The following is a 13,374-nucleotide window of genomic DNA, read 5'->3' on the forward strand; positions in this document are numbered from 1 at the left end:
GGTGGAAGTGTTGTCACGACGAGATGGGGTTAATGAAAGTGTTTTCACGTGGAGACAGGAAAGTGGTGTCACAGGGAGACAGGGATATGAAATTACTGTCACAGGGAGACAGCGTGGAGAAAGTGGTGTCATTCGGAGACAGGATAGTGAACGTGATTTCAAAGAGAGTGAGGGCGGTGAAAATGGTGTCACGGGAGACAATGTGGTAAAGTGGCATTACATAGAGACCGAGTGGTGCAAGTTGTGTCACAGGGAGACAGGAATATGAGAGGAGAGTCACAGGGAGACAGGAATATGAGAGGAGAGTCACAGGGAGACAGGGATATGAGAGGAGAGTCACTGGGAGACAGGGATATGAGAGGAGAGTCACTGAGAGACAGGGATATGAGAGGAGAGTCACAGGGAGACAGGGATATGAGAGGAGAGTCACTGGGAGACAGGGATATGAGAGGAGAGTCACTGGGAGACAGGGATATGAGAGGAGAGTCACAGGGAGACAGGGATATGAGAAAAGAGTCACAGGGAGACAGCGTGGTGCGAGTGGTGTCACACAGGCACAGGGTAGTGCATGTGTTGTCATGGAGATACAAGGTGATGAAAGGCGTGTCACGGGGAGACCATGTGGTGAAAGTGGTGTCACACAGAGCTGGGGTGGTGAAAGTGTTTTCACAACGTGACAGGGTTGTAAAAGTGGAATCACAGCAAGACAGGATGGTGACAGTGGTGTCAGGAGATGGGTGGTGAAAGTGGTGAAAGTGTTTTCACAACGTGACAGGGTTGTAAAAGTGGAATCACAGCAAGACAGGATGGTGACAGTGGTGTCAGGAGATGGGTGGTGAAAGTGGTGAAAGTGTTTTCACATGAAGACAAGGGGGATGAAAGTGTCAGAGAGAGAGAAAGGGGGATGAAAGTGGTGTCACAGAGTGATGGGGAGTTGAATGTGGTGTCACAGGGATTCAGGGTGGTGAATGTGGTGTCAGAGGGATACAAGATGGTGAATGTGGTGTCACAGAGGGACAGGGTGTTGAAAATGGTCTTACAGAGGGACGGGGTGTTGAAAATGGTCTCACAGAGTGAAGGGGTGGTGAATGTGGTGTCACAGGGAGAGAGGGTGGTGAATGTGGTATCACAGAGGGACAGGGTGTTGAAAATGCTCTCACAGAGTATGGGGTGGTGAATGTGGTGACACAGATTGGCAGGGTGGTGAGACTGAAGTCACAGAGTGACAGGGTGGTGAAAACGGTGTCACGGGGAGACAGGATGGTGAAAGTAGTGTGAGAGGGAGAGACAGATTGGTGAAAAATGCTTTTGTCAAACTGGCCTTCATCAGTCTGGGCACTGAGTATACAACAGAGAACACAAAGGACAGAAGCCCTTCTGCCCACAATGCTGAACATTTAACTCACTCTGAGATCTGTCTGATCTCACATAACCCTCCATTTTTCTATCATCCATCTGTCTATCTAAGGGTCTCTTCAATGTATCCGTGTCTACCACCATTCCTGGCAGGGTGTTCCAGACTCCCACCTTTCTACGTGTAAAAACCCGACCTCTGACATCCCACTTACACTTTCCTGCAAACACCTTGAAATTAAGCTCCCTCGTATTAGCCATCTCCTCCTTGGGACAAAGTTTCTGGCTTTCCACTAATTGAAGATCACCAGTGTGGAGGTGGCAGGGATTGAACCCAGGATCTCGCATATGTATACACTTGTACTGAGCATCATCCCCACCTATACAAGTTGGAATTTAACATATAGAGTTGTGCAAGATATTGGTGAGGCTACTTTTGTCGTACTGCGTTCAGTTTTGGTCTCCTGACATGGGAAAGGTGCTATAAAGCTGGAAAAACTGCGAAGATGTTGCCGGAACACAAGGGATTCAGTTCTGGAGAAAGGTCGTGCAGGTTGGGATATTTTTCTTTGAAGTGTAGGTGACTGAGAGCCGATCTTGTAGAGGTGTGTAAAATAATGAGGGGAATTGAGAACTGGAGGGCAGAGGTTGATGGTGAGAGGGGAGAGATTTAATCAGAACTTTTTCACCCAGACGGTGGTCTATATATGGGACGAGCTGCCAGAGGAAGTGATTGAAGTAGATACATTAACAACATTTAAAAGGCATAAACACCAGAGATTCTGCAGGTGCTAGAAATCCAGAGGAACACACGGAAAATATCTGAGGAACTCAGCGGGCCAGCAGCATCTATGGAAATGAATAAACAGTCGATGTTTTGTGCTGAGGCACTTCATCGGGGCTGGAAAGGATGGACCATGGGAGAAAGGGAAGGAGGAAGGGAACCAGAGGGAGGTAAGGAGAAGAGAAGGTGTAAGAGGGAGCCAGAATGGGGAATCACAAGTGGAGACTCGACAGCAAAGGGTTGACAGAGATTTACTGCAACAGAAACAAAATGCTGGAGGAGAGGAAGGAAAAATCGGCACTTCCTGATGAAGGGTCTCGACTCACCTGGTCTGTGGCAAACCACTTAAACTACCTAGTTCCATCAACCTGCACCCGGACCATCCCTCCATACCCCTCCATCCACGGACCTTTCCAAACTTCTCTTAAACGATGAAATCGAAATCGCATCCTCCACTTGTGCCAGCAACTCATTCCACACTCTCACCACCCTCTAAGTGAAGAAGTTTTCCCTCGTTCCCCTTAAAACTTTCACCTTTCACCCTTGGTCCATGACCTCCAGTAGTAGTCCCACCCAACCTCAGTGGAAAAAGCCTGCTTGTGCCTGATCGAAACCTCTCATAATTTTGTATACCTCTACCAAATCTCCCCTCATTCTCCTACAATCTAGGGAATAAAATTCTAAGCTATTCAATCTTTCCTGATAACTCAGGTCCTCCAGTCTAGGTAACATCCTTGCAGATTTTCACGATACTCTTTCAATAGTATTGTCAAGAAAAATCAGCGATAAACCATGTTTTTAACCAATTGACAATTGCTCAATTTGGATTTACGTTATCAAAGAAAGGTGCTTCATAAAGTATCCCCTGAATTCACACAGGGTATGCTAATGTCAGACGATATGGGAGGAATACGTACCTTGTAATATAAACCAGCTCTGCGCAGTCATCACTCAGAGCGGACCACCAGTCTGACTAGTAAATGGTCTCTGCTGCCCGACTTCTTTCAATGGGGATCAGTATTTTAAAGTTCACTAGGGGCTGCTGTGTAGGAGGGAAGGGTTAGATTGATCGTGGAGTAGGTTTAAATATGCTGGCGCAACATCACGGGCCGTAGGGGCCTGTACAGTTCTATATTCTATGAAATAAAGATTCAGGTTCAGATTGTTACAAGGATTACCCCTGAGTAATAATGATCAATTAGGTAGGGTGTATTTACCGACAACCACCTTTATTGTCTCAAATGAAGAGCACATGAATTTACACCATTGATTTCCTCTGTGCACGTCTACTAAGTTTCCCTGGCCCTCCATGAACAGTCAAAGAATAGGAAAGGTGATACCCGGAAAAGGAGCCTGCACAGATATACATGGTCCTCCACGTCCACGATGGTTGGTCTCCGGAGAGTTGTTGCTGCTTCACACTCAAAGCTCCTTACTTTTAAACACTTCGATCGGCTCCAATGTTGCAGTTCAATCTCATTGGCCTGAGGTCATCTGACTGATCTGTGTCACCTTCTTATTGGCTCCGGTCCAAGCCAGCATCCATTCATTGCCCTCTTCTGCAAGAGACAGAATGATACGTCTTGCGATGTAACTATCATCAGTGATGGAACCCGGGGTCACAGGGTGTTTTGGGTCTTTCAGCATCTGACACCCTCGCTGAGTGACCCAGCCGGGGTTGATCAGGCTCTGACTTGTGTCTGAGTAGCATTCCACCACGGATCACTCCTCCTGATCCACAGCTATCTCGAGGCTCGTTCTGCTTCCTCTATGGTGTTCCTGATGGCTTTCCTCTCTGGGCTCCAGAGATGCCCATCCGGCTCTAGGCTCAGCAGACGGATTGACCAGGAAACCCTCTGCAGCCCGCCTCTATGCACATACAGTGTCCCCACCACCCCTTGCTGCCGCACACCTCCACCAAGTCTTGATACTTTGTCTTTTTCCTTTCATGGGCCTCCTCCATCTGGTCTTCCCAGGGAGTGGTTAACTCCAACATGCCCTCTTGTCTTGATGACTCTGTCAGCAGCACTGTGCCTGGCCTAAGCATTGTTAAGGAGACGTGCTCAGGGAATTATTGAGAAGATGTGCTCAATTGCCAGTCCTTTGCTGTTCCTAGAAGGCTGGCCGATGCCTTTGGTTGGATTTGAGCCTTCTCTCCTGCCTTAATAAAAGCGATTGCTTGCTTTGCTGGGCGATGGTGCTTGGCCTGGGTGATGGCCGTGCACAAGGTGTCAGCCCCCATCTTCAGCACCTGGTCTTGGCGCCAACGATAACGCCCTTGCCCCAGGGCTTTTGGGCAGCAGTTAGGATGTGCTCTGGTGACCGCTTCCCTCGGCACAGGGAGCCTGCTGGTGTTTCGTCCTTGCCCAGCAATAGAGGTTCGCCGGGCTCGGACAGGCATCATAGACCGAATGGATCAGGAACTCGATGTGGTGGGGATCATCTCACCACATCTCCCCCCACGAGATGTTGTGCTCCCATCTTGTCCATGTGCCTTGTTGCCGCACGCCAGCAGTCTTGCTGGCACGTACTGTAGCTCCTCCACAGCAGCTCGGACCTCCTGCTGGACCAGCTGGCACCTTGCACGTTATCGTAGCGGACTGTTGGGAAGCAACCCAAGCCCGCCCGTCCTGATGCCAATGAGCCCACCGGCACCCTATGGCACAGTCGTGCTTCGGCTAGTTCAACTGGATCCTGTGCCTTCCACCTCCTGTCCGTCCTCTCCTCAATGCCAGTGTGTGAGACTGTCGGGTCACTGGACTGTCTGTATTGCAGCACTTCTGTATTGCAGCACTTCTCTCTTGCACGGTGACCATGAACTCCTCGCTCACACTGCTGATGGGGAGTTTCATTCTGGTTTCCTTCCCGCACAAGGCAACGCTGCTTAGGCTCCTAGGGAGACCCAACCACCTCCGGAGGTGCTGGCTGATTTTTCCCTCAAAGCTCTCAACCATTGACAGTGGGACACCATGGACTAGCACCCACAGGATCTGAGGGAGAATATTCAAGCCTTGAATTTGTCTGGCAGCCGTGACTGGGTCCACAGGAGGCAACCATTGCTGGAGCTCTTACCCGGCTGCTTTGATGGGTGCTGTGTCCTTCAGTGAGCTGTTAAACACCTTGCCAAGGCTCCTCATGGGCTTCCCTGATTGGCTAGGAATTTTGGGCGCCTCCCGGGTTAACTTGTAAGTTATGGCTCTTTGTTCTAAATTAGTTACTAAACCAGTAACCAACAGGAATCACTCAGGGTAGACACAGACCCCACATGGCTGAGTGGCGCTGCTTGAATTGCTAGAGGAGCCTATTCCGCACTCTATCTCAATAAATAAATTCACAAACCTGCATGTAACGTTATACCAAAGAACACCTCACAATTAACTCCCTGCTTGGAAATGATCTCTAGTCCAGCAGATTACCTGGAGCATCATTCTCTCCAAAACAATGATTCAGCTGAGCAAAACCAGTTCACAAAATGGAGGATACGGAGCAGCTTTACAAAATGGCAGCCTCTATTCCTTTGACTTCATGGCAAGAACAAGGACAATTGGTTGGTCTACTTCCACTGTCCTTGATTCATTCGAATTCACTGATTTGTGGGCTGTAGTCCTTTCTGGCCAACAAGATTTATTTACCACATGCACATCAAAACATCTCTTCCCTACTCCTCTCTGCTTCCTTCCTTTTTTTTAAGGCTCCCCTTAGAATCAATCCATTTGACAGAGCTTTCCTTCAGCTGGCCTTGTATATATTTCAAGGTCTAGTGGATGCACAATGGAAGGACAGCGCTTTAGACCAGAGATGAGGAGGAATTTCTTTAGCCAGAGGGTGGCGAGTCTGTGGAATTCATTGCCACGGATGGCTGTGGAGGCCAGGTCATTGGATATATTTATAGCAGAGGGTGATAGGTTCTTGATAGGTAAAGGGGTTATGGAGAGAAGGCAGGGCAATGGGGTTGAACAAAAATCAGCTAGGATTGATTGGCAGAACAGACTCAATGGGTCAAATGGCCTAATTCTACCCCTATATCCATGATTACTAATCACCGTTTGGCTTAAACAATTTCAAAACTAGTTTACTTTGACAGCTTTCTGACAGAATCACACCTGGGTATTTCGCAACCTGGAAGAACCAGGCAGGTTTATCCTGAAGACTATCCCTTCTCTGAGCAATAGGCGGATTTAAACTAATGTGGCGGGGGATGGGAACAAGTGCAGAGAGACAGAGGGGTGTAAAATGAGGGCATAAGCAAAAAGTAGTAAGGTGAAAAGTAAAAGTGGCAGGCAGGCAAATCCAGGGCAAAAAATCAAAAATGGCCACTTTTCAACATAATTGTATAAGGGCTAAGAGTGTTGTAAAAACAAGCCTGAAAGCTTTGTGTGTCAATGCAAGGAGCATTCGTAACAAGGTGGATGAATTGAATGTGCAGATAGTTATTAATGAATATGATATAGTTGGGATTACAGAGACATGGCTCCAGGGTGACCAAGGATGGGAGCTCAACATTCAGGGATATTCAATATTCAGGAGGGATAGACAGGAAAGAAAAGGATGTGGGGTAGCATTGCTGGTTAGAGAGGAGATTAACGCAATAGAAAAGAAGGACATTAGCCTGGAGGATGTGGAATCGATATGGGTAGAGCTGCATAACACTAAGGGGCAGAAAACGCTGGTGGGAGTTGTGTACAGGCCACCTAACAGTAGTAGTGAGGTTGGGGATGGCATTAAACAGGAAATTAGAAATGCGTGCAATAAAGGAACAGCAGTTATAATGGGTGACTTCAATCTACATATAGATTGGGTGAACCAAGTTGGTAAGGGTGCTGAGGAAGAGGATTTCTTGGAATGTATGCGGGATGGTTTTCTGAACCAACATGTCGAGGAACCAACTAGAGAGCGGGCCATTCTAGACTGGGTATTGAGCAATGAGGAAGGGTTAGTTAGCAATCTTGTCGTGAGAGGCCCCTTGGGTAAGACTGACCATAATATGGTGGAATTCTTCATTAAGATGGAGGTGACATAGTTAATTCAGAAACAAAGGTTCTGAACTTAAAGAAGAGTAACTTTGAAGGCATGAGATGTGAATTAGCTAAGATAGACTGGCAAATGATACTTAAAGGTAAATGGTGTCTGAAAAGAGGATGCTGTCCAAGTTGCATGCCATCTTGGACAATGTCTCCCATCCACTACATAATGTACTGGTTGAGCACAGGAGTACATTCAGCCAGAGACTCATTCCTCCGAGATGCAGCACAGAGCGTCATAGGAAGTCATTCCTGCCTGTGGCCATCAAACTTTACAACTCCTCCCTTGGAGGGTCAGACACCCTGAGCCAATAGGCTGGTTCTGGACTTATTTCCTGGCATAATTTACATATTACTATTTAACTATTTATGGTTTTATTACTATTTAATTATTTATGGTGCAACTGTAAGGAAAACCAATTTCCCCCGGGATCAATAAAGTATGACTATGACTATGACTGTGAAAGGGTTGACGGTGGATATGCAATAGCAAGCATTAAAAGATTGCATGGATGAACTACAACAATTGTTCATCCCAGTTTGGCAAAAGAATAAACCAGGGAAGGTAGTGCACCCGTGGCTGATGAGGGAAATTAGGGATAGTATCAATTCCAAAGAAGTAGCATACAAATTAGCCAGAGAAAGTGGCTCACCTGAGGACTGGGAGAAATTCAGAGTTCAGCAGAGGAGGACAAAGGGCTTAATTAGGAAGGGGAAAAAAGATTATGAGAGAAAACTGGCAGAGAACATAAAAACGGACTGTAAAAGCTATTATAGATATGTGAAAAGAAAAAGATTGGTTAAGACAACTGTAGGTCCCTTACAGTCAGAAACAGGTGAATTGATCATGGGGAACAAGGACATGGCAGACTAATTGAATAACTACTTTGGTTCTGTCTTCACTAAGGAGGACATAAATAATCTTCCGGAAATAGTAGGGGACCGAGGGTCTAGTGAGATGGAGGAACTGAGCGAAATACATGTTAGTAGGGAAGTGGTGTTAGGTAAATTGAAGGGATTAAAGGCAGATAAATCCCTAGGGTCAGATGGTCTGCATCCCAGAGTGCTTAAGGAAGTAGCCCAAGAAATAGTGGATGCATTAGTGATAATTTTTCAAAACTCTTTAGATTCTGGATTAGTTCCTGAGGATTGGAGGGTGGCTAAAGTAACCCCGCTTTTTAAAAAAGGAGAGAGAGAGAGAAACCGGGGAATTATAGACCGGTAAGCCTGACATCGGTGGTGGGGAAAATGCTAGAGTCAGTTATCAAAGATGTGATAACAGCACATTTGGAAAGCGATGAAATCATCGGACAAAGTCAGCATGGATTTGTGAAAGGAAAATCATGTCTGACGAATCTTAAAAATTTTTTTGAGGATGTAACTAGTAGAGTGGGTAGGGGAGAACCAGTGGATGTGGTATATTTGGATTTTCAAAAGGCTTTTGACAAGGTCCCACACAGGAGATTAGTGTGCAAACTTAAAGCACATAGTATTGGGGGTACGGTATTGATGTGGATGGAGAATTGGTTGGCAGACAGGAAGCAAAGAGTGGGAATAAACGGGACCTTTTCAGAATGGCAGGCAGTGACTAGTGGGGTACCACTAGGTTCAGTGCTGGGACCCCAGTTGTTTACAATATATATTAATGACTTGGATGAGGGAATTAAATGCAGCATCTCCAAGTTTGCGGATGACATGAAGCTGGGCGGCAGTGTTAGCTGTGAGGAGGATGCTCAGAGGATGCAGGGTGACTTGGATAGTAGGTGAGTGGGCAAATTCATGGCAGATGCAATTTAATGTGGGTAAATGTGAGGTTATCCACTTTGTTGGCAAGAACAGGAGAATAGATTATTATCTGAATGGTGGCCGATTAGGAAAAGGGGAGGTGCAACGAGACCTGGGTGTCATTATACACCAGTCATTGAAAGTGGGCATGCAGGTACAGCAGGCGGTGAAAAAGGCGAAAGGTATGCTGGCATTTATAGCGAGAGGATTCGAGTACAGGAGCAGGGAGGTACTACTGCAGTTGTACACGGCCTTGATGAGACACACCTGGAGTATTGTGTGCAGTTTTGGTCCTCTAATCTGAGGAAAGACATTCTTGCCATAGAGGGAGTACGAAGAAGGTTCACCAGATTGATTCCTGGGATGGCAGGACTTTCATATGAAGAAAGACTGGATCGACTAGGCTTATACTCTCTGGAATTTAGAAGATTGAGGGGGGATCTTATTGAAACGTATAAAATTCTAAAGGGATTGGATAGGCTAGATGCAGGAAGATTGTTCCTGATGTTGGGAAAGTCCAGAACGAGGGGTCACAGTTTAAGGATAAAGCGGAAGCCTTTTAGGACCGAGATGAGGAAAAACTTCTTCACACAGAGAGTGGTGAATCTGTGGAATTCAATCTCCCTGCTTTTATATATTTATTCTAGAGTGTTCCCCAAGTGTCCCTTCTAGGACCTCCATGACTCTGAAGTCATCAAATCAGAATCAGAATCAGTTTTATTATCACTGACAAAGGATGTAAATTTGTTGTTTTGTGGCAGCAGTGCAGTGCAATGCATAAAAAATATTATTAATTATAACAAGAAATTTAAAAAACAAATAAGAAGTGCAGAAAAAGAGTAAAATAGTGAGGCAGTGTTCATGTTTCTATGGACCATTCAGAAATCTGATGGTGGAGGGGGATGTTCCTAAAACATTGAGTGTGGGGCTTCAGGCTCTTGTACCTCCTCCCTGATGGTGTTAATGAGAAGAGGATGTATATAAACAGAACACTCTCCATTGTTTTATTTTGTGTTTCCTGACATAGAGAGTGTGCAGTCAGTACTCAACATCATTTGAATGAGAAATATGGTTTCATTTTCCTTCTTCCAAAGGCCTGGTGCTTACGATATAGGCCTAGTCACAGGCGTAACCACAATAAAGGCCTAGTCAGAGGCCTATTCACAATAGAGGTCTAGTCATAAGCCTAATCACAATAGAGGCTTAGTCATAGGTCTAGTCACAATAGAGGCTTAGAAATAGGCCTAGCCACAATAGAGGCCTAGTCATACAGCACAGAAATAGGCCCTTTGGCCCAATTACTCCAAGGCAGCTAAGCTAGTTGAAGTTGAAGTTTAATTGTCATTCATCCATACATAAATACAGCCAAATGAAACAACATTCCTGTGGGGCCAAGGTGCAAAGCATTGTACTGACAGCATACAATACGTATTGCATACATAATTACAATAGCAGATAAAAAACATACAGTCACAAAAAAACCCCAAAAAAACAGAGTTCAAGTTCATGAGTGGCATGGTCTATAGATTGGTAGTGTGTGGGATGTTGTCCTGGTCCAGCCTGTTTTCCACTGAGCGAACACTGGAGGGCAGCACCAAGCGAATTTGCCCATTTGCCCAGTTTTAGCCCATCTCTCTTTAAACTTCTCCTATTCATGTACCTGTCCAAGTGCCCTTTAAATGTCGTTCATGTACCTTCCTCAACCACTACCTCTTGGCAGTTCCTTACACATACTTGGTGGAAATGTTACACAGTTAAGTGGCATACTGTCATGTAATTTACAATTTTAGTCATAGATTTACAACATTTAGCTCAGAAGGTCATCTCAGGTTCAAGATTCAAGATTGTTTAATGTCATTTCCAATACACAAGTGTGAAGGAGAATGAAATAATTGTTACTCTGGATAATTATGATATTTAAAAAAAACACAATAAATATGAATACGTAAGATAGCTTATATACATAGATTGTACGTCCATAAAGTGACACTAGCCACAGGAGTGTGTGTACATCAGGTAAAAGGAAGGGGGAAGAAGCCAGGATAAGAAGGTGGTGGGAGGGAGAGAAGTATAACCTAACGGCTGATAGGTGAGACCAGGTGATGGAGAAGGTTGGTGGTTAGGGGGTGGGGGGGGGAAATGAAGTGAGAAGCTGGAAGGTGATAGGTGGAAAAGGTCAAGGGCTGAAGAAGGAGGAATCTGATAGGAGAGGAGAATGGACCATGGGAGAAAGGGAAGGAGGAGGGTAATCAGAGGGAGGTGATGAGAAGAGAAAAGGTGAAAAGGGACCAAAGTGGTGAATGGAAGAGAGACGGGGGAGGAGGGAAAAATCGAAGTTCATGCCTTCAGGTTGGAGCTATCCAGACAGAGTATGAGGTGTTGCTCCTCCAACGTGAGAATGACCTCATTGTGGCAGCAGAAGAGGCCATGGACCGACATGTCAGAATGGGAATGGAGATTGGAAATAAAATGGTTGGCCATTGGGAAATACAGCTTGTTGAGGATGGAGTGAAGGTGCTTGACAAAATGGTCCCCCAATTTACGTCAGGTCTAACTGAAGTTCATTGGTTCAATCACCCACCCATTCATCATTCCCTAAATGACTACTCCAACCTCCCTATAATTAACACTGCAATGCTAAATGTTCTTAATATTTCTAGTTCTCCTCTTTCTCATATCAAATTAGGAATTCAAAGCTGCTTTTAAAGCCTATTTTGTTTGTGTTGAGAAACTGGTTTCTCTTTAACCCATTTCAACCTCTTTGTCTTTCTATGTTTCCATTAAACATTTTGTTATCAAGATTGAGATCTTAGTCCTGATGGGTGGTGGGGTGGAGACACGTCTCTACCAAAGGAGGTATAATGTGCTTCTTCCCTCTACTAACCTGCAGGTCACCCTTGGGCAAGGTGTAGCACCTACTTAGCACCCCCTCCCCCACCTCCCCACCAACAGGGTCACATGAAGCCATGGGGGCAGATGGTGGATGGTCATATGAGCAGCTGGTGCATATCACAAGTCCTGGTTATGTGACCGCTGACGGCAGGCAGACAATCTCTGAAGAGCATTGATAATGGTTGGGGTCACCCGTCTTGTAAAAACACTGCCCAGAAGGCAATGGTAAACCACTTCTACAGACAAATTTGCCAAGAACAATCATGGTCATTACCATGATCGCCCACGACATATGACACGGCACATAATGAACAAACACCTTACACCTCCTATGATAGCAGCATTCCTTCACCCCGCCACCCAGTGCAGTCGGCACACACACAGACTCAGCACACAAGCACTCTACAACACGCAGTTTCTATGTTCTCCCTGTGACCACATGGCTTTCCTCCCACAGTCCAAAGACCAACGGGTTAGTAGGTTAATTGTCCTAGCAGTGTTAATTATAGGGAGGTTGGAGTAGTCATTTAGGGAATGATGAATGGGTGGGTGATTGAACCAATGAAGTTCAGTTAGGTTCAGTTGTGATTAGGCTGGGGATAAATAGGTGGGTTGCTAGACGATGCGGCTCGTTGGGTAGGAAGGGTCTGTTCACATTGTATCTCTGGATACATATAGAGACTATACAAACACACAACTCTAATGCACTGTACAGTTAGTCCCAGCGCAGACACTACAACAGTACTTGTGCACGATGTGATACAACCATAAACCTCTCTGTAGTGGACTGCGCACACACACCCTTTACTCCAGCACACTCTCACAAGCAGTGTCTGCCCCGCACCTTTGCACCGAGCCGGCGGCGCGCGAGCCCGCCCACCCGCCCGCGGTGAGAAGCACGGGGTGCGCGCCCGGAGCGGGGACGAGCGCCGTGGGTGGAGGAGCCGGCGCTGCTGTCCGTATCTGTGCGTTCGTCTGCGATCGAGCGAGACAGAGGCGGGTAGCTGCGATGGGTCTGGTGGGGGCGAGCCGCGGTGTCCGCCTGCTCTCTGCCGGAGTCTTGCTCCTGGTCCTGCCCCAGCGAGCCGCCTTGGCGTCCGGACCCAAGGCTTGTACACCGGTGAGTACCAGGCAGTCAGTCAATGCTAAGGTTGCCTCTTAATCACCACCTTTTCTGCTTTCTGCAGGACGCCGCTACAATTTATTGACTCAGTGAGAATTAAAGTGTTCATTTAAACTCGCGGGTTGCAATGTATGTCCCTTATTTCTAGCTGTTACCCCTCTCCTTCTAAAGTAGCCACCTGCAACCAGATCACCCCCCATCTGTTAATTATAGATATGTGTGATTGCCGTGCCTCGGAAATATTGTATTGTTAGTGTCGGCGATTCTCTCTTGATGGACCCGGTACTAAATTAGAATCAGAATCAGGTTTAAAATCACTAGCGTAGGTCGTGAAATTTGTTGTTTTGCGGCAGCAGTATATTACAATAGACAATAATAAAAAACATAAATTACAATAAAAGATATATTATAATGAA

The 13,374-nt window shown here is 46.1% G+C and overlaps 1 protein-coding gene across 1 annotated transcript in view; it reads left to right on the forward strand.

The window, feature by feature from the left end:
- Positions 1-12,633: 12,633 nt before the first annotated feature.
- Positions 12,634-13,374, forward strand: part of elapor2b (endosome-lysosome associated apoptosis and autophagy regulator family member 2b) — a 175,722-nt gene continuing 174,981 nt past the window's right edge. Inside the window, exon 1 of the mRNA XM_063072659.1 lies at positions 12,634-12,955. Coding sequence (XP_062928729.1) covers positions 12,845-12,955 — 111 coding nt within the window. The 5' untranslated portion in view covers positions 12,634-12,844. The remainder of the gene's footprint in view (positions 12,956-13,374) is intronic.

This window comes from Mobula hypostoma, chromosome 20 (assembly GCF_963921235.1).
Source record: "Mobula hypostoma chromosome 20, sMobHyp1.1, whole genome shotgun sequence".
Classification (NCBI taxonomy): Eukaryota; Metazoa; Chordata; class Chondrichthyes; order Myliobatiformes; family Myliobatidae; genus Mobula; species Mobula hypostoma.